Here is a 21363-nt window from a genome sequence, read left to right on the forward strand (position 1 = left end):
AGGATCCTTGCCACCTGCAGCAACCGTATCTCTTGCGGCCTCTCATTCATTCCTTCATCCGTTCATAGATTTGGCACTTGTATATGCCAGACACTGTTCTAGACTCTGGGTCCTTCATCATCCACTGTCAGCAACACCAAATTATGTCATACAAGTCACAACCTTCAGTGTCTCCCAACCCTTCCTGCTTAGCACTGTTGTTTTCCAAAGCCTGTGATAACAAGGCCTGGGATGCTTGATAAAGATGCAGACGGTCAGGTCTCTCCCCTGGCGATTCGGATTGTGTTAAGCCTGGGTCCAGCCCTAGAGTCGGTTTGCTCTTGTTTTGTTTGCTCCTGCTGAATCTTACATTCAGGCAAGTTCAGCCGAAGGATCCCCCGACACTGACATCTGGTGTGGCCCTTGCAGGCGCACACGCGCGCGTGCGCACACACACACGTGAGTAACCAAGCCCGCTCCCAGCACAGCCCAGCGCCCTCAGGCCCTACTAGCACACCCTGCCGTGTCCCTCAGCCTCAAACTCACCAAAGCTAATGACAATCTTTTTTTTTCTGATTTGCCAGCGATTAGTTTTAATTTTGGGACAATTAGAGGTAGAAGCAGGAGGTATCTGATCTTGATTAGAAGCAGGGAGATGGCCAGAGGCACCCCCATTCCCAGGCTGCCTGGCTCTAGCCTCCATGTAGATTATATTTTCAATCGGTTTGGGGGGCGGGGACGGGGGCTAGCCTGTGTGCCTGGAGAGAAATTGGGAAGGTTTTGTGGGGGTGGCCAGAGGCCCCTGCTGTGCTCCTAGACACCAACAGCCAGCCTGAGATGAGAAAGGAGGGCCTCTGGCCTGCGCAGGTGCCCCAGGCCTTATAAGAGGGTAGAAGGGAGATTCGTGAACCCAGTGTCTGCCCATATCCCAGTCCAGCTGGAGAAGCAAAAGCATAAATAAGTAGGTGCCTTCTGGTGTTGGGGTTGGCCTGAGAGGTCTCTGCACAGGTGAAGGAGCACGTGGGCCGGCATCCTGCCTGCAGGGGGCATTCACAGAAGTGACGGAGGAAACAGTTCGATGGTCATTTGCAGCTCACACTCACACCAGGGCCACGCTCCAGGTCAGTCGGGGCCGGGGCTGAACAGAGCCAAGGAGTAGCAAAGTACCATCCAGGTGGCTGTGGGGAGAGGCAGTGCCAGGACCAGGCATGGAAGGATGAGGGGACCCCACACCCCATCTCCTGTCTTCTTCTCTTGGGTGCTAGTGGGTCCAGTCCAATGCCCTTGTACACAGGGCCAGTGAAGCCTCTATTCACACCATCATCTCTTTCTGGAACAAGAAAGAATGAAGGCTGCTGCCTCTCAGCTGAGCATAACCCCGAAGCAGCCCTGGGTTGGTGCTCCCCAAGGGGCTGGGCAGATTCAGGCCCAGGGAGGTTGTGGGGGAGGATTCCAGGAGGATGGGAGTGCGGGCTGTGGCATCCACAGGCACCCCATTCTTAGTTACCACGCTGTAAAGAGCTGGGTGTGCCTTCCAGGGTTGTGGGAAGGAACTTGCTCGGATCAGCTGGGAAGGGTCACATGCGAGGTATGGTGTCAGGAAGGGGCTGGGAGTGCCTCGGCCACCATCATTATCCCTGTGTGCAAGACCCGTGCGACCCCAGCCCATCTTTTTCCCCTGATACGGTGTCTCCTCTCATTGGGGAAACTGAGGCTGTGAGGGGAACACATAGCCAACTCCCTGTGTGAGTCTGCTTGGGCGGCCCTCCCAAAGCGCCACAGGCTGGAGGGCTAAAACAACAGACACTTGCTTCTCAGTGCTGGAGGCTAGAAGTCCGAGGCGAGAGGGTCAGCGGGGCGGGTTGCTCTGGGGCCTCTCTCCTTGCCCTGCAGATGGCCACCTTCTCCATGCGTCTTCCCGTGGCCTTCCCTCTGCGCGTCTGTGTCTTGATCCCCTCTGCTTGTAAGGATACCAGTCATATTGGGCCCCACCCTAGGGACCTCGTTTTACTCTAATCCCCTCTTTGCAGGCCCTGTCTCCAAACACAGCCGCACTCTGAGGTCCTGCGGGTCAGGCCTTGCATGAATGAGTCGGCGTGGGGGTCACAATTCAACTCATAACACCCCTCATGCGCCCGAGAGGATGCGGAGAAGCCATTTCTAGAAGGAGAGGATCCCAGGGCTGGGCTCAAACGCCTCAGGAGGCCCAAGGCTGTGTACACAGAGGGGAGCCCGGCTGCTCCTCTGTGGGGAGCCGCTCCAGGGGGGGAGCCAAGGCCCGGCAAGCCTGGCGTGCAGGGCGAGCGGGGCCCAGGACACGAGAGTGGGAGGTGGGGGCCTGGAGGGCAAGTGCGCTGGGGAACAAGTGGAGCGGGGTGAGGGGCCAAGCGTGGCCGGGGTTTAGAGCCAAGCCTGAAGACCCGCTGTGTGTGGGCTGCCTGGTGTGGGGCCTGAGGGGCAAGTGTGCAGCCCGGGTTAGCAGCTCTCCCTCTGTTGGGGATCCGGGCCGCCAAGTCCCCCCGTCACGCCCCTACAGCACCTCAGAGCCGTGTAGATCTTCCCCTCCCCCATCTGTGGCCCTTCCTTCCCCGGCCAGGCCCTGCTCCGTGCTGAGATGCAGGCCAGCGTGCACACACCTTCCCACAGAGCGTCCCTGAAAACCTGACCTGTCTGCCGACAGCTCCGCAGGTCTCACCTTCCTCCCTTCTAGCCCCTGCCACCCTAGAACTCTTCCAGGGCCTCTCCCACGTCCCTGGGGAAACCGAGGCCCAGAGAGATCCAGCAACTCCTTACTCAGGCTCCAGAGTAAGTGAACACAGGAGAACAGGGGTTAGTGCTGCAATCTCAGAAACACTCGCCTCCCCCACAGCGGAGGCCTCAGGGCCCGGGAGGAGAGAATGACTCATGGTGGTGACTGGAGGGGGTGTCGTGTGTCACGACAACGTAAATACAAAAGCCATAGCACCCTAAGACTGTCTCTTCCGGCTCCCCTTTCTGAAAGCAAGCTGTTTTCTTAACACAAGTCGCTCCCCCTTTCAGAAACTCAGATTCCTTATCTGCGAGGCTACCGGCCCTGCGCCAGGACCCCTCCCCCTGAGCGGCCACCCAGTCGCCTCTGCTGCAGGAGGAGGCACTCTTACCCCACACGGCACCCCCGTCAGTGGTGGGCAGCTCATTCCGAGAGCCCCACTCATTCCACAAAACTCTACTGAGGGCAGAGGGGTGGTGTCCAGTCCCTTCCTCCATGCCCCCATCTGCTGCCCACCTGGTGGTTCCTGCCCCCACTAGGCCTCCCAGGGGTCCAGATGGCCCACCGTGGGGTTGGGACAGTGAGAGAGTCCGAGGGAACTAAGCGCCACTCAGCAGCCTCTGGGATGTCCTGGGGACGGTAGGCAAGGCAGGGCCGGTGGTTATGATTTCGGCAGCCCCATCCTATGCACCCCGGCTTGGGGGCAGTGAGTGCTTCCAGCTGCAGCAGCTGCCCTTCTCCAAGCCCAGTGGGACAAGCACGGTGGCCCTCCCCGTCTCAGCCCTGGCCATCCTGCCACACAGAGCAGTGCCCCCCCTCCTCCCCCTTGGCCTCTTAGGCAACATCCCTGTGAAGGAGCCAATGTCACTCAGTTTCTGATGTGGGAACCAAGGCCCAACGTGGGAAGTAACTTGCCAGCGAGTGTCACAGGGAAAACCTTGAACTTGAGTCTTGAAATCTTTGCCTGCTTCCTGCTGCTTCCAAAGCAGTTGGCTGGTTCCTTGTGCCCTGGCTCAGATTGTTACCCTGGACCCCAACATGTGTGACTTGGGCCAGCCTCCCCCCGACCCCGATGGCAGGGGTACCTCGGAGACTCCTGGGGTAACTGTGGGGTGGGGATTCCAGCCAGGAAGGCTCTCCCCATCTCTCCAGACATCTTCCTGTCCTCCTCTTGAACTTGGCTGCCCTCCTGTACCCCACCACTGGCAGCCGGTGTACCTTGCAGGGTGCAGAGCATCCAGGGGGGAAAGTGGCCCAGGAACAGAGTTCTCCTGGGAATGGAAGAAGCAGTCTGGTGGTCAGAGCGTGGGCTGCACCCCCATGGGTGGTCTCCCCAGCTGGTCCTAAGGGCCACTCAGAGAGAGCCCTAAGTAGGTACATGAGAGCAGGTGCCACTCCTCTTAGATCACCTGACCCAAAGGGCCAATGCCCTGCACCAAGCCAAATACCTTTTTTTTTGAATGAGGAAATTAAACCACAGATTTAAAAAAATAAATAAAAAGGACATAGACCCAGAGCCACAAGAGTCTCCAGAGCTGGGAATTTTTAGTTCATTGCCTTTATGAGGAATTGGCTGTGAAGGTTTGTAGAACTGTCAAGGTTTCATTGATGGTGATAAAATGATAAATGTTCATCAACTGCAAGTAACCACTATAGCATTGATTAGGAGTCTCCTCCTTGGGACACAGGTCCACACAAATCACTCAGCATAAATCAGCCATGATTTGTTGAAGGCTTGCTCAGTGAACGGCCTCACAGATAACTAGCTTCCATACAAGACAGAATGAGAGGTTCCCTCTGAGAAGGAAAATCCCAGGAATTGGGGTCATATCCTGGAGGGCTTCATGGAGGAGGTGGCATTGGAGCTGGCCCGCGGAGGAAGATTCCTACCTGGACGTGTACAGTTAGGAAAGAAGAGGATTTGAGTCAGAGGGCACAGCATGAGCAAAGGAGGGGAGATAAGGTGGCATCAGCGAGTGCTAACGCCAGAAGTTGTCCAGTTATGCTGGCAGCGGGGACTTGGAGGGAGCAGTCCTGGGGAAAGGGGAGCCTGAAACCCCATTGTAGAGGACCCTGAGGGCCACACTCAGGCTCAAGGTGAATTTGGATTTTGTTTTGTAAGCAGAAGGGAGAGATTCTTTCATAATACTTACAGATGTGGGCATTGTGTTGCACAATTGAGAGTTTTCTTACTTGATTCTCGAAAACAGAACAATGACAGCACCACATCCTTCAAGATCAGCATTATTATTATTACCCTGATTTTTAAAGGTGAGGAAAGTGACTCGGGGGTCCATGGAAAGATCCAGAACTGCTTCTCAAACCTCAAACCCCCACATCTTGTTCCTTCCTATTCCTTGACAGTGTCCAACAGGAGTTGAGCCGGCAGCGAGGGGCCAGCCAGGTCCCATTTGTGTCCAGGGCAAACACATCACTCTGCTGCTGTGGAGGGGAGGATATGCCAGGGAGGCGGTTAGGGGGAGAAGGGAGACCCAGTCATGCCATGTTACGTTGTCATAGCAACAGGATCCAGGCCAGAACTGGGGCAGGGTTCTGGGGATGGAGGACAGGGGTAGCTCGGGACACACTACAGAGTCAACAGGTGGAATTGCTAGAATTTGGCAGGGTCCTGCATGGATGTGGGGAGGGGACCAGAGACATCAGATCCAAGGCCCATGTTGGGTTTGGGAGACTGGGGTCAAATTCCCTGCATGTATAGTGACATGGGGGCAGGGAGTAGGGGGAAATAAGGGATATCTGAGGGCCCTGCCCCATCTGAGGCAGCTGGAACAGGAACGGGCTTGGCTTTGAGAGTCAGGTGGCCCTGGGTTCGAATCTTCGTTCTGGCCCCTGTCCCTCACGTGACTTGGGTAAGTTACTTAAGCACTCTTCACCTTGACTTGTAAGATATAAGAATAGGCTCTCAAAAAAGAGAAATTATTGCTAGAAAATGGATTGAATCCAGGGAGATGGTAGAATACCTAGCTGGGAGGATCCATCTGAGGATCAAGCAAACTAATGCCTGCAGAGCGCTGAGCAGGTTGTAACGGCAAGAGTCCGAACTTTCCCGACGCCACACTCGGCCCTCAGCCCTTTCTACACACTACTTGGTAAATCTTCACAATCGCACTTAGAGGCAGAAACCCATTTTATCCTCATTTTTCAGATGAGGATGCCCGGGAATAAAACCTCTCTAAAGCCTCACAGTGCTTTGCGGTGGTATTAGGTCCACCCCCACACTGGGGCAAAAGAGGCAATGGCGAGGGGACAGTTGTCATGCCAGCACAGGGCGGGCTCGGCGCTGATGCCCCCTGTGGGGTGGGAGGCTGGGGTGCCCTGCGGTCCCAGCACAGCCTCTGCTGACCCCTCCGGGCTCTTGCCTCTGTCTGTCCCCAGCCTCCGGCCGCTCCCACCCGGCCAGCCCCAGCCCCCCAGGGCCGCAGGCCAGCCCAGTGCTGCCGGTCAGCTACCACCTGTCGCGGACGCGACTGGCCTTCTTCCTGCGGGACGCGCGGCCCCCGCCGCCTGCGGTCGCCAACGGCTCCCTGCAGCGCTCCGAGCCCTTCGTCGTGTTCCAGACCAAGGAGCTGCCCGTCCTCAACGTCTCCCTAGGGCCCTTCAGCACCAGCCAGGTGGTGGCCCGGGAGCTGCTGCAGCCGTCCAGCACCCTGGACATCCCCGAGCGCCTGACCGTCAACTGGAAGGTGCGGGCCTTCATCGTCCGCGCCCGCGTGCCCGCCTCGCAGCCCGTGGCCCAGGTGCTGTTCTACGTGGCCGGCCGCGACTGGGACGACTTCGGCGTCACCGAGCGGCTGCCCTGTGTCCGCCTGCACGCCTTCCGGGACGCCCGGGAGGTCAAGAGCTCCTGCCGCCTCAGCGGGGGCCTGGCCACCTGCCTAGTGCGGGCCGAGCTGCCCTTGGCCTGGTTCGGGCCCCCCGCCCCCGCCGCGCCGCCCGCCGCCCGCCGCAAGTCTCCGGACGGGCTGGACCCCGAGGCCGCGGGGGAGAGTCAGCAGGCCGAGCTCTATTACACCCTCCACCCCCCGGACGCGTCGGGGGGCTGCGGGGGCGCCCGTCGGGGGGCGGGGCCGAGGCCGGTTGCCCGCGCCGAGAGCCCCACCCAGCACCCCCTGCTGCGCATCGGGAGCATCAGCCTGTTCCGCCCGCCCCCCAGGAGGACCCTGCAGGAGCACCGGCTGGACAGCAACCTGATGATCCGCCTGCCGGATCGGCCCCTCAAGCCTGGGGAGGTGCTCAGCATCCTCCTCTACCTGGCCCCCAACTCCTCCTCTCCCTCCAGCGCCAGTGTGGAGCATTTCACACTCAGGTAGGGGGCTTGTGGGTAGAGGGGTCTGCCTTCCCTTCCGAGGTCAAATGCATAGCTCGCTCCCTTGAGGGGTGTGCCCACACCTGCCTGGCCAGCACCCTCATCCTACCTCTTCCGTTTATCGCTTGAGAAACCTCAGGAAGACATCTTATTTACTTAAGCCTGTGTTCTCATCGGCTTGATGGCAACAAAAATTTCTGCCCGACCTCTGTAGCTCACAGAAATGTCAGTTCCCACAAGCATAGGTGTCAAAATGATAGAACGGAGTTGGAAGGGCCCGGAGATGTTAGCTGGCGCAACTCTCCCATTTTACAGATGAGGAGACGGAGGCCAAAGAGAAGAAATGGAGATCAGAGAGCAGCCCATTGGCTGGGAGCCAAAGATGAGCAGGAGTCTCGTCCATGTGTCAGGACATTTGCCCAATCCTGGAGATGGGAGAAAACATTTCAGGAGTCCCAGCCTTTTCTACACCCTGAACGGGATACAGTTTACAAATTCAGAAATACCTTAAGTCGTATCAAGGCCCCACCAAAATATTCCCCCCACCCCAGACATTATGCATAGGACTCAAAACATCACCATTAACCTCCAACTTTTTTGAGTTAAGTATTGCCCTCTTTCCTGAGTGTACCACCTTAAAGTTCAGATATTCCTGGAAGGGATAGACCTGATCCAATGATTAATACCTGAATATGAATATGACTTAAATCACTCATCACAGATTTGGGGCTGCATTAATAGGAGTAGAACATGTAGAATTAAGGAGGTCACAGTTCTGCTTTAGTCAGTATTAATCAGTATTTAGTAGAGGCCACAACGCCTGTGTGTTCAGTGTCCAGAGGAGGATTGCAAGGGTTGAACCCTAGTTGCAAAGATTGACTTGAAACTATGGCAGAAAGTAATAATTGGAGGAACTAGAGATTTTAGGCCTGGAGAAAAGAAGACTCAGGGAACACGTGCTTCCCTCCTGCTGTCCAAGGAACTGATACAATTGAGGCGAAGGAGAGTTGTTCTCTCTTGCCCCAGCAGAACCCATGACTGTTAGACTTCAGCTAAATATAGGAAAGGCATTTCTAGTCCTTAGGGGCTTTCTGAGAGTGGAATTGGATGTGTGCGGTAGTGAGTCCCCTGTCACTGAGGTATGCAAGTAGAGATTTGATAAGAACTTGGCAGAGAGATATGGTAGAAGCAATTGTAGTCTCCACAGAGGGTCGGAGGTTTCAGCTACATGATACCAGATTCCCCAGGTTCACCTCCAGCGTTGAGTCCAAGATAATTTACTGAGGTCATTTACTCACCTACTCCCCCTACTCCCAGCCCCAGCCTAGGGGGGAGTGGCCAGCTGGGCAGCCACTGGGACCTAGGCTGACCATCTCCCTCTCTTTCTTCCCACTTTGTCCCAGGGTGAAGGCCAAGAAGGGTGTGACCCTTCTGGGCACCAAGTCACGGAGTGGTCAGTGGCACGTGACCTCGGAGCTGCTGACGGGGGCAAAGCACTCAACAGCCACCGTGGATGTGGCCTGGGCCCAGGGCACCCCGCTGCCCCCCTGGTAAGCACCTCTGTCCTCTCTGAGGACAGCACCTGAAGGGGTGGGGGCATTCTTGATGGAGGAAGCCAGGCTGGCAGAAGGACAGGCGCTCAGGTGGTGGGGACTCTGAGGTCCAGGCTGGGGCACCTCAGGTGGCTCAGAAGGCCCCAGCAGGCAGGCTGCCGAGGAGGGCTGGGGGCCCCACCAGGGATTTCAGAGCTCCTGGCTGCTCCCAGCCCTTCCTCCTGGGCTCTGCTTCCTGCCCCAACCCTGCAGGGAAGGCCAGGGGCCCCTGGAGATCCTGCAGCTGGACTTTGAGATGGAGAACTTCACCAGCCAATCGGTCAAGCGGAGGATCATGTGGCACATCGACTACCGCAGCCCCAGCGCCCAGCCTGACCTGGAGCGGGCGGTCACTGAGTTGACAGTCATCCAGCGGGATGTCCAAGCAATCCTGCCCCTAGCCATGGTGAGCGGGGCGGTGACTGGCCAGTGGATGCGTGCGTCTGTCACGGGTGTGTGCGCATGACCGGCATGTGCCCCGCTGAGCGTGCATATGGATTGATGTGTGTGTACATGTGGGCCCGCGCCCAAGAGTGTGAGTGCCTCCTGAACCCAGGTGTGCCTGTGAGTGTAGGGGTGTGTGTGTGTGTGTATGTGCACGCGCACTCACTGGAGGCGGGTGGTGCTCTGTGCCTCGTGCTGGAGTAGGACAGCAGATGCTCAGGGGGACAGAGGTGGAAGAAGTCACCGATGGAGAAACCACTCAGGGGAGGCTTCCTGGAGGAGGTGGCTGTGCAGTTGAGCTTTGAAGGACATGTGGAAGGAAGGGCTCATACAACCAGAGACGGTGAGGAGGGTGCTCTAGACAGGGGATCACACGGACAAAGGTGTGGTGATGGGAATGTGAGTAGTTTGTTCTAAGGCGCGGTGGATGGGGGAAGGGTGCCATGGGTGGTAAGGCTGGAGGGATCGTCGGCAAACAGCCCAAGGGTGCCTGGAATGGCCGGGCAGATGTGTTGGATGCAACTCCGTGAGTGCGGAGGAGCATGTAAGGTGTCAAAAGAAGATGATGGGGCACTGGGGACTGTTTCCTGGCGGTGGGCTGAGGTAGACCAGAAGGCTACTGCAGGAGGCCAAGTGAGCAGAGTGTCTGAGAAGACTCTTGAGACTGAGCGGCTGCACCTCTCCGCACATGTGTGCAGATGTCCCCAGGGGAAGGCTGAGCATCTGAGGAGTAGGGCAGCCAGGTGCCTGGGCCTTGGCTGGCGTGTCCTGGGAGAGCAGAGGACCACAAGTGTCCCCACTCAGCAGAGCCCCACCCTTCCTGCAGGACACCGAGATCATCAACACGGCTATTCTGACTGGCAGGACAGTGGCCATCCCGGTCAAGGTCATCGCCATCGAGGTGACTGGCCTCGTCCTAGATGTCTCTGCCTTGGTGGAATGCGAATCTGACAATGAGGACATCATCAAGGTGGGCTTCCTGGAGGTGGGAACCCTGGGAAGAAGGCCTCAGACCTTCAGGGGGAGTGGAACTCCAAGCCAGAGGGGAATTGGCATCCCAGGCAGCTTCCTGTTGCAGGCAAAAGGAGGAGAAACGTGGTGGGTGGGGAGGTACCAGTGGGAATAGCTTCAGGCATCCGTGGCTGGTGGGGGTGAGGAAAAGCCCCGGGTACTACTGGTCCTGGAGGGCTTCCTGCAGGAATATGAAAGAGACCATTTGGCAGGCAGAGGGGAGAAGGCAGTGTTGATAGCCTGAGCTCAATCCAGTGCAGCAAGTGATGATTGAGCCCCTGCCTGGACAGACACTGGGCAAGGCAACTGGGTGGTGGGGGGGGGGGGACTCAAGGACACACCCTGACGCCCTGAACCCAGGTGCTGGTGCCCAAATGGAGGAGATTCAGCTCAGAGCGGAAGCCCCAGAAGCATGGAGTGAAGGTTGTGTAAGAAGTTAGGCCAGGAGTGAAGGTTGTGTAAGGAAGGACCCACTCAAGGCACACACCCCCCAAATCCTCCAACTCCTGTGGGCCCCTCCCACAGCTCCCTCGCCAGAGACCCACTCTGGGCCCCAGGTCCTCACAGCCCAACAAACAGGACAGCCATCTGACTCAAATGACCCAGTTTGCCACCTCCCCAGGAGGGCCTTCAGATTTGCCCCTTCGGACAGCCGTCTCAGGCAGTGGGACAGACAGTGACGCAGGGGAGTGGCAATCCTGGTGTCAGTGTGGTGGGTGAGCTGTTCATCAGGCCAGCCTCCAGCAGGTGCCCAAATCAGATGATCAGACAAGGGAGTCTGTTCCCTGAGCCTGTAAATAGCTCAGCCTGAAGGAGAGCAGGAGGAGTGGGCCGTGGGTGTCCTTCTCCCTCAGGCTAACTGGGGCTAGCCTGGGGTGTGTGCACTCTCTCTCTCCACACTCTGCCCCAGATCCCTCAGGTCTGGGGAGCTGGAGCCTCACCTCATCCCCCCCCCCAGGAAGAATGCCCCCCAGGTGAGCCAGAGCAGATGGCTTGGTGCCACACCCCCATCCCCTGCAGAGTAGAAGCCTTGCCCAGGCCTGTGGGGCTTTCCAGGGCTGGCAGGCTGGGACAGGAAAAAAAAATGGACCTGCTTTCAAAGGCCCTCATCCAGCATCTGCCTCTGCCCCCCAGACTCCCCCACTCCCTGCCTCCAGCCTCAAAGTGGACCAGAACAAAGTCTTGACTGCTTAGATACCAAAGGGAATTCACAAAGATTCTAAATGGAATTTGTTTCCACTCTCAATGAAATACGCTCAGGTTCTTTATGGAGTTTGCAAACACTCCGAATGGAATTTACCAGCCTTCAGATGGAATTCTCTGCCTTCTGAAGTGGGAAATGAGCATTTCTGGCGGGGCTGCTCTCCCACGTCCTACCACCCCCATCCGAGATGGTTAAGGGAGCTAGCAGGAGTTTAGGAATAGCCAGGGGCTCATCAGAAATGAGCCACCGTGCTGGCACCCTCCCTGCCCCCCACCAGAGCCTTCGGAATGTCATGAGCCCACCAGCCGCATGATTAGACCCTCCCCAAATGCGAGGGTGTGCACCCATGGGTGTGTACTAGCAGGAACACCTCAATGCATTGCACATGAGATTCACTCCAGAGTGTGCCAGGTACATACTGGTCACACTTGACGTATGCACACCCACCTACATCTGTCCTGAGTACTGCCACAGGTGTTCCCCGAGATGTGTTCGGCAGGTGCGTGGTCATCCAAGGAACCTCTAGGAATATGAGTTGGGGTCCTGGTGGGCATGCATTTGTAAAAGCTGCACCCACTGGTAGCAGCCATCCACCTGTCTGTCCTAATTTTTCCTCTCCCCATCCCCACCTCCACCCCTGGCTAGAACCATCCCCGCACCTGAAATGAACCAGCTGTTTATTTTCCTGCGGCCGCAGGGCCAGATGGGCCGTGGAGGAATCATGGGTTCAGACATGCCCCTCTGTACTGTGGAGGCTGCCACCAAAGACACCTTTGCCAGAGCACCAGCCCAGGGGCCCCTCAGCCTGAAGGCTCCTCTGAGGTGTGGTCTGCCTCATCAGAAACAGTCTCCTGTAGTCAGGTGCATGGTGGCTCCTTGCCAGGGAGCAAACACCTCCCATAGAAGCGCTGAGAGATGATCTGTGAAGAAATAATGGGAACAGGGACACCCAAAGCTGACACCTCCCAAGGGAAATAAATCTGGTGCCTCCCGCCCGCCCCCGCTCCTCTCTTTCAGCCCACAGGAGGCCCTGTAGGGCAAGCCATGCCAACCAACCTCCTTCCCCCTCCCCAGGTATCCAGCAGCTGCGACTACGTGTTTGTGAGCGGAAAGGAGTCGCGCGGGTCCATGAATGCCAGGGTCACCTTCCGCTATGACATCCTCAGTGCCCCCCTGGAAATGACAGTCTGGGTCCCCAAGCTGCCCCTGCACATCGAACTCTCGGACGCACGCCTCAGCCAAGTGAAGGGCTGGAGGGTACCCATCCTCCCTGACCGGAGGTACAGCCTTCCACACACAGTGGATACTCGGCATACTCACAGGTGGACACAGCCCTGGCCCATGGTCTGATCCACATATGTGTGTAAGACCCTAGGTGTACACAGGCTGCAGGTCAGTTGGGCAATCAACAAACTTTTATTGAGCAGCTACTGTGTGCCAGACACTGATGGGTGCTTGAGACATGGGGTGAGTGTGGCCAGTGCCTGACCCAGCCAAGCTCTGGGTCTATCAGGGAGACCGTCCTGTACGTGCCACAGGACACAGTAGACACAGGAAGCCCTCTGTGCGGGGAATCAGGTGACGCAAAGGAGAGAACCGCCTCTTCCTTTAGGACAAGTCAAGGCAGGCTTCCTGGAATAGGTGACTCTTGGCTAAGTCTTAAAGAATGAGTAGAAAGGAGTTGGCTGGGAAGACAGGATGAGAGAGTAGCCAGGCCACAGACAAAATGGAGCAGACACACAACACAGAAGCACATACACCTATATACGTGTACCTCAGCCTGTGCACACCAGGGGCACACTCGTGAGTGCATCAGCCCAGGCATACAGTGACTCACACCAGGCTCCCTTGCTGAGGGGGACCTCACGCACCTGAGTGTGCATCTCTGGGGCATGCACTCCACTCACCCCTCACTCTGCTGCTGGAGAGGGGAGCCGGCAGGGCAGAGGGAGGAAGAGGGGCGGGCAACTAACAGGGGAGGGGCTGGGCTGGGGGAGAAGCCGGTGGCCAAGGGATAGCTGGGCTCAGTTCAATTCTACAGAGATGAGGAAAAGCCAGACCGTGTGGATCAGAGCCTCTCAAATTTGAAGGTGCACATGAGCTCCCGAGGAGCCTATTAAAGTGCACATTCTGATCCCGTGGGTCTGGGAGGGGGCCTGTGATTCTGCCCTGGGCCCAGCTCCTGGGCCAGCTTTGAGTCACAAGGGTGTAGTGAACTCTGAAGGGAGACAGGCTGGGTTTAAATCCTGACTGCTGTTTCCTAGCTGGGCAACCTTGGACTACTTACACAATGTCTCTGTGCGCCCCGTTTCTTCATCTGCAAATGGGCACGTTGACACCTCAGCGTGGTTGTGAGGATGGGTTAACCCAGGTAAAAGAGCCCCCTGTAAATGGATATTGTAGTTGTTTGATCCATCCACAGCAGTAGCAAAGCACGAGCTGTGTCCTTGGCTCGCTCTTTCCAGAGCATGCTCTCCTGACCGCGGATCTCCTGGTTTTAGCATCTTCGGCAACCTGGATAGGCTGAATTTCCCGAATCATCCAGTCCTGGCTCCCTTTTGCTTATTGGTGCTTCCCTCAGTTTACCTCTCTCCTCTTGGGTTTTCCTATAAGCAGCAAGAGGAACCAGGCCACACATTCCACGCGGTGCCTGGAAATCTCCTCAGCCAAATATCCAAGTGCATCACTTCCAAGTTCTGCTCGCCCCCAGCTGCAAGGGCACCCCCCAGCCAAGCGGTCTGGCCCTCTGAACAAGGAATGCCTTCACTCCAGTTTAGAGTGGAGAACAGGGCCAGGCGCCGGCTTAGCGCTGAAAAAGAGACCGCGCTTGTCAGGATCGGACCCCAGCTATTGTCAGGCATCGGTGAAGCCCCACAGAGGCCGAGAGGGCCAAGGGGTGCGGGTGGGGGGGCAAGAAGGCCCCTTTCTAGGAGCGAAAAGGCTGGGGACTCCTGGCTCTAAGCTGGTCGGAGACAGAAGGAATGGGGCTGGGGGGGAGGCTGCCGTGTGCCCAGTGACCACCCATAGGAGGCGGGGAGGAGCCTGCAGCCCACACGGGTGAGGGAGGTGACTTGTGCAGGTCAGGGGCAGGCGGGGAGCCCTGAGCCCCGGCCTCCCCACCCCAGGTCGGCCCGGGAGAGCGAGGACGAGGACGAGGAGGAGGAGGAGCGGCGGCAGAGCGCCAGTCGAGGCTGCACCCTGCAGTACCAGCACGCCACCCTGCAGGTCTTCACCCAGTTCCACACGACGTCGTCCGAGGGCGCTGACCAGGTGGTCCCCATGCTGGGCCCGGACTGGCTGGTGGAGGTCACCGACCTGGTCAGCGACTTCATGCGGGTGGGGGACCCCCGAGTGGCACGCATGGTGGACAGCAGCACGCTGGCGGGCCTGGAGCCGGGCACTACCCCCTTCAAGGTAGGCACAGGGGCACTGCGTGGGCAGAGAACACAGACGTCCCTGGGACAGGGTTTCTAGGGCCTCGGCCTCTGGGATCAACCCCGGCAGTCCCCCAAAACACACTTTCTGCCCCTCAGCCCGCCCCCACCCCCCCGCCTGAAACCCCACCATCAGAGGTAAGCTCCTTTCACTTCCGCTTGGCAAAGGATCTCCCTGCAAGCCCGGTCGACTTTTACCAACCCTGTATGGCTCGGTGTGGTCCCAGAGAGCAGGTGTGGGTGAGAGGAGGGGGCTCAGGAAAGGGAATTCAGGGACCTAGGAACTCAAAGCTGACCCTCCTCCTCTACATCTGGGTGCCTGGGTAGAAATCATCCCTCTAAGAGATGGTGAATAGTGTAACCCATTGGCTAGAATCTGTCTGCAGATGTATTTATCTGTAAAGCAACTGATCCAACATTGAAACAATTGGCAGCTCTCTCATTTTTAAAAATCTAGACTTCTGGTTTTACAAAATATGAATCTGGCAACCCTGGGCCTACATTCCTACCTGGCAATAACTGGCTAGAGTCAATACTGGTGCCCCGCCCCCCCCCCCCATGAGCACAAGTTCTCCTATTTGTCACAGTCCCCACCACTCCCTTTTGTCTCTCATTGAGGCCAAATATCAATTGCTATTCATCACTGTGTGGGGCTATTGTTTACCTTAAATTCTGCCCACCTCTTCTCATCTGTGTTCCTGCTTGGCTCCTGTGAGCCCCTGGACCCTGATTTCCAGCTGCAGCCCTAAGGCAGAGCCTAAGAGTCCAGCCTCCCAGCCTGCCACCCCCCACCCCCACCCCTCCACCCGGCCCTGCACTCCGGGCCTCTCTTCCAGCAGCACTGGGACTCCTCCGTGGCTGGGAATCCTGGGGGGTGCTGCTTTCCTGGCCTTTGCTCACCCCTGCCCCACTCTGCCTCAGGTGGTGTCCCCACTGACGGAGTCTGTGCTTGGGGAGACGCTGCTAACAGTGACGGAGGAGAAGGTCAGCATCACACAACTACAGGCCCAGGTGGTGGCCAGCCTTGCCCTCTCCCTGCGGCCCAGCCCAGGGAGCAGCCACACCATCCTGGCCACCACAGCCGCCCAGCAGACCCTCAGCTTCCTCAAGCAGGTAACCGGATGCCCAGCCTACCAAACTGGGGGCTTGGGGGTGTGGAAGGAAGAAGGAAACTCCAGTCTGTCCTTGTGCCATCAGTCCCCCAAATTCAGGCTTTAATGGAAGCTCTGCCTACCCTTGGTGCCCAATACACCTGGCTCACCCCATTCTCCTGCCATCTGCACAGGGAGTCTGGCCGCCTCCACCCCTAGGAATTACCCCCCCATCTCTGGAGCCCCAGCTGCAGCCCCACACGCCGGGGCACAAGACAGAGGTGGAAAGGTGACAGGCAGGAGCACAGGGAGCAAGAAGGCAGGTGTTGAGCACTGAGCCAGGAGTCCCCCTGCCCCTAACTTGCTCCATGACCACAGGCCAATCCCTTCTCTTAGGGCCCTGCTTCCTCATCTGTAGGGAAGGCAATTCTCAGAATGTTTTAACAGAGGAGAAGGCTGGGGTGGGGTATGTGTTCTCAATCTCCACATGTCTAATGGGGATGATCCCAAGTCAGGCATGGAGATACGGGGTTCCTCCTGCAGCAAAAGGGACTCGAGGTAGACCCAAGGCAGAACATACGTTCAGCTCATCAAGGGGAGAAGGATGAGTGGACAAGGAAATTCTTAGGGCAGTATGAGGCCATAACATACCCCTTACCTGCCCACAACCTCCAGAGGAGGACTTCCTGCTCCCACAATTGTTCCTAAGCACCTGCCACTTGCCAGGCATGGTTGCAGTGCCGGGAATACATCCGGGAGCCAGAGTACCGCAGTCCCTGTCCTCATAGAGCTTGGCATCTGCTCAGCACCTAGCGGTGAAGCCAGCCAGGACTAGCTCTCTGACTCCTGTCCCCTTCTCCTCCTCCTCCTCCTCTTCCTCCAGGAAGCCCTTCTGAGCCTCTGGCTCTCCTACAGTGATGGCACCACCGCCCCCCTCTCCCTCTACAGCACCCGGGACTACGGGCTGCTGGTGAGCAGCCTGGACGAGCGGGTGGCCACAGTGACCCAGGACCGGGCCTTCCCGCTGGTGGTGGCGGAGGCTGAGGGGGCAGGGGAACTGCTGCGTGCCGAGCTCACCATCGCCGAGAGCTGCCAGAAAACCAAGCGCAAGAGTGTGCTGGCCACGACCCCTGTGGGTCTGCGGGTACACTTTGGGCGGGATGAGGAGGACCCCACTTACGACTACCCAGGGCCCAGCCAGCCGGGCCCCGGTGGGGGCGAGGACGAGGCCCGGGGAGCCGGCCCACCGGGCACGGCAGTGCCGGCAGCCGAGGCCCCGGGCCCGGGCACCGCCAGCCCCACCGTGCCGCCCACGGAAGACTTCCTGCCGCTGCCCACCGGCTTCCTGCAGATGCCGCGTGGGCTGACGGACCTGGAGATCGGCATGTATGCGCTGCTGGGCGTCTTCTGCCTCGCCATCCTCGTCTTCCTCATCAACTGCATCGTCTTCGTGCTGCGCTACCAACACAAGCGCATCCCGCCCGAGGGCCAGACCAGCATGGACCACTCTCACCACTGGGTGTTCCTGGGCAACGGGCAGCCGCTGCGGGTGCAGGGGGAGCTGTCCCCGCCCGCAGGCAACCCGCTGGAGACCGTGCCTGCCTGCTGCCACGGTGACCACCCCAGCAGCGGCAGCTCGCAGACCAGCGTGCAGAGCCAGGTGCACGGGCGGGGCGACGGCTCCTCGGGGGGCTCGGCCCGGGACCAGGCCGAGGACGCTGCCAGCTCGCCCACCTCCAAGCGCAAGCGGGTCAAGTTTACCACCTTCACCACGCTGCCCACGGAGGAGCTTGGCTATGACTCGGTGCCCGCTGGCGAGGAGGAGGAGGACGAAGAAGACCTGGGTTGGGGCTGCCCGGACGTGGCGGGCACCACGCGGCCCACTGCGCCCCCAGACCTGCACAATTACATGCGCAGAATCAAAGAGATGGCATAGAGGCGCAGTCCGCCCAGGGGTTGGGCTCTGTGTGGGCCACGGCTGGGAGCCCTGCTCACACCGATGCAGGGCGGCTGAAGTGGATTTTGTACTCCCTGCCCCTGCAGCTTTGCTCTGTGCTGGGCAGCCGCCTACCCCACATGGTCCTTCCCGCCACTTCACCCCGTACCCGATTCTGCCACCGAAGGTGGAGGGCTCCTTCCTCAGGAGCTTGCTAGGAGGAAAGCAATCCCAGCCCTTGTTCTACACTTTCCAGACCTCCTCCCATCTTAGACAACCCCCTGCCCCAAAAGTGAGGCATGGAGGCCAAGCTTGGGGTGAGGCGGGCCCACACTGTGCCCCTGCCCCCCATGTCCCCTGTCTTCCCCCTGTGTGGGGGGGCTTTGGGGGGTCTTGTGTCACAAGCTGCACAAAGACTTTTCTCAAACCACTATTCAGGGATTTCTGTCCTGCAGGAGGGGGAGGCGGCGGCTGCCTGCCCTGCCAAGGATCTTGCTGTGGACAAAATATCGGGAGGATGGGGGGACACTTGTAGCATCTGCTGGCTTCCAGGTGCTCCCCAGCCCCTTCCCAGGACCTGGGAGCTGACCCTACAGAGGAGTCTTGGGCCAAGCCGGGCACCTTCCTGAGATCTCAGGACTCCCTCCTCTGTCCCCACCAGCTTTGGGCAGGGGCCTAAATGGGGAGGAGCCCTGGGCCCGCCCCTAGTAAGCCACACCCCAGCACTGTGGTCTGGGCGGCCCAGGGAGGCCGGGTCTCCCTGCTGAGCCCAGAGTGAGGTCAACACTGCGCCTTAGCCCTGCCCCTCCTGCTCTGCTGACCACTCCTTCCTCTTTGCAGGGGCAGCCACCCATCCCCCCAGGAAGTGGAATCTGGTGGGAGGGGGAGAGGGTACCAGGGGATGCTGTGGAGGACCTTGGGACGGGCAAAGGCAGCAGGGAGCCGGGCGTCTCCCCTACCCCTCTCAGCCCACCGCCACTTCTCTCTTGGGTTCTACCCACCACTGTGTCGGATTTTCTTAAATAAATGGGGGTGACCAGACTGGACCGGAGCAACGGCTCCTGGAGAACAGAAAGTGCATAGTGCCCGGCTCTGTGTCTCGTCCTTGTGCATGCGTGCACACGCACATGCACCCGCACACGGTGGACACGCTAAATGACATGAGATTCAAAACGCGGCTGAACCGGGCCACAGTCCTTCTGCTCCTCCAACATCCACATCCCTTCAGACCCTCTAGGGCTGAGGGGCTGCCCTCCTCAGGAGATGAAGGATTCGCTGACCCAGAAAGTGCCCTTACAAAGAGGCATCTCCTCTAGGAGTTGCCCTGATTGACTTGGGAGGGTGGGGCAAACCTCAGGGACTCCAGAGAAAAGGCTGGGGGGGGCGGTGGGGCGGGGCACAGAAGAGTAAGGAGATGGGTGGGAAAGGATTGGTGTGCACACCTGAGCTCACTCTGGACTCTTTCTCCACCTTCAGCCCATCCCCCAGAGCAGGTCCCTCCCGCTCACTGTCACTGTCACCGCTCAGGGAGGCTGCCCGTCTCCATGGAGGAAAGCCTGGGGGTCTCTATGGTAGAGAGCCAGGCAGGAGAAAGCAAAGGCTGTTGGGTAGGCCTCTCCCTCTCAGCAGGCCAAGGGCTAGCCCACAGCCTGTCAGGGTACATCTGGCCTGTGTGTATGCACAGGGCCTCCCATGGCCCTGGGTCACCACTCCCCAGAACGGGCAGTAGCCCGAGGAACGGAGGTGAGATGGGGGGGCCTGGCCAGAGGCAAGAGCCCAGCCAAGGCTGCCTGGCCAGCCTCCAGGGCCCCAGCCAGGGAGCTACAGCCATCAACATCTGTCCCACAAGGGACCAGGGACAGGCCTAGGGCTGCACTGGCACCCACCCCAACATGCTGTTGCCCACCACGGAAGGAAGCCTGCCTTCCATAGTCATCTGCTCAACGGATCATGGCAGCCCTCGGGGTGCTGTGAGGACCAAAGCTCCTAGCACAGACCCTGCTCAGAGAGGCTCTCAGCAAATGAAGTTTCTCAGGCCTTAACGTTCAGGATCCATTGGTTTACTCAGCACACTAAGCTCCTACTGTGCATCGGGCCCTCCCGGGGAGCATGGAGGCAAACCCAGGGGCCTGTCCCCTAGGAGCCCCAGCCCTGCGGGGAAGATGGACGTGTCAGCTGGCCACGGTTATCTGGAATGATTGATGCCATGTGTCAAAGCTTCACCATGGGTTGGTGGGACACAAAGGAGGAGGGAGGAGACATTCTCAAACTGGGTTTGCTGAGGACGGAGCCAAGGGCATTCCAGGAGGGAAAGCCAGTGGGCATAAAGGCCCGGAGGCCGCATACCCCATACCCCGTGCTTTTTTTTGCTGCCATATCTCTGCGCATGTTTTCTTTGTTTCTCTATGCACGTATTTCTGGAATATGAGTCCCCAGTGGTGGGAGAAACACGAAACACACATGCAAAGTTGCAGAGGCCAGAGGCAGTGTGGTGGGTTCAGCATGGACTGGGGGGTCAGGCTCAGACTTGCAGTTCAGACTGTTTCCCTCTGACCTGGTGTTGGAAGGAAGATTTGGGGGGGCAGGGGAACCAGTTCAGAGGATGCTGCAGCAGAAGGGACAAGAACCAGGGCAGCGGGAACAGAGCTGGGTGGACACCATGGCATTCGGCTATGGAATTGCCAACCGCCTTGTCCTGCGTGGGGATGAGGGGGAGGGGACATGAGCCACTGCTGGACACCGAGACTTCCTGCCCAAATGAATCTCGGAGACCAGGCCACTCCAGGAGACAAAGTGGATGCTACCATAATGGTGTCTTGTCAGCACCCACGTTTTCACACACAGGGAACCCCGCAGAAGGGGATTGTTGGCCCAGAGTCACCTGGCAAACTTCATAATGGAGCCAGAGCCCTGCCTGCCACCCTGTCCTGTAATCCGTACCCCTTCCTCTCCATTCCTCACCCCTTGTCCAAATGCGAGAACTCAGAAGCAATTGCTAGAAATGGCAAGTCTTGACCCTCGTGTAGTTCAAAAGAGAGCAGGCATGGAGGGAACAAGGCAGGACATTAAGTTAACAGCCCCTCTGGAATGACCTTGGCACTGAACTTCCCTTTAAAAATTTGTCTTCAACCCCGAAAACGAATCGAGGGACCTTGTAAAGAATAGCTACTGACGGAGAGCTGCTCAGGGAACACCAGGACCCCAGGCCCATGAATCAGCTTGCTAGCAAAATGAGATTTCTCAAACAGCCAGGCCTGGCAAAGGCAGAGCCGGAGGGACGGCGAAATGGCCTCAAGCCTGTGCCCACCCTGGTGCTCAGCTCCCTGCCCACCCCCCACCCCCCACCCCCCTGCCAGCTCCCTGCCCACCCCAGCCTTGCATGTGCCTCCATGCCTGTCTTCAACAAATCTTCACAGGCACCTACTAAGTGCCAGGCACGATGCTCCCCTTAAGAGAAGGCTTCAGGAGGAGAGGGAGAGGTCTTGGAGCCAAACTGAGAACGCTGAAAATGCAATAAATGGGCCAGAGAAAGGAAACCCTCACTTGAAGGGAGGATACTTCCTACGACAAGTCGGTAAGGACTCCCGGAATCTGAC

General features: G+C 58.4%; 1 protein-coding gene across 1 annotated transcript in view; it reads left to right on the forward strand.

Annotated features, from left to right (window-relative positions):
- TMEM132E (transmembrane protein 132E) overlaps positions 1–17767 on the forward strand; it is a 51764-nt gene extending 33997 nt beyond the window's left edge. Inside the window, exons 2-9 of the mRNA XM_035027456.1 lie at positions 6077–7055; positions 8459–8605; positions 8861–9053; positions 9918–10061; positions 12381–12586; positions 14432–14720; positions 15662–15853; positions 16715–17767. Of these exons, the coding sequence (XP_034883347.1) occupies positions 6077–7055; positions 8459–8605; positions 8861–9053; positions 9918–10061; positions 12381–12586; positions 14432–14720; positions 15662–15853; positions 16715–17767 (3203 nt within the window). The remainder of the gene's footprint in view (positions 1–6076; positions 7056–8458; positions 8606–8860; positions 9054–9917; positions 10062–12380; positions 12587–14431; positions 14721–15661; positions 15854–16714) is intronic.
- Positions 17768–21363: the final 3596 nt, after the last annotated feature.

The sequence above is a fragment of the Mirounga leonina genome, unplaced genomic scaffold (genome assembly GCF_011800145.1).
Source record: "Mirounga leonina isolate KUSES-001 unplaced genomic scaffold, KU_Mleo_1.0 Mir_200, whole genome shotgun sequence".
Classification (NCBI taxonomy): Eukaryota; Metazoa; Chordata; class Mammalia; order Carnivora; family Phocidae; genus Mirounga; species Mirounga leonina.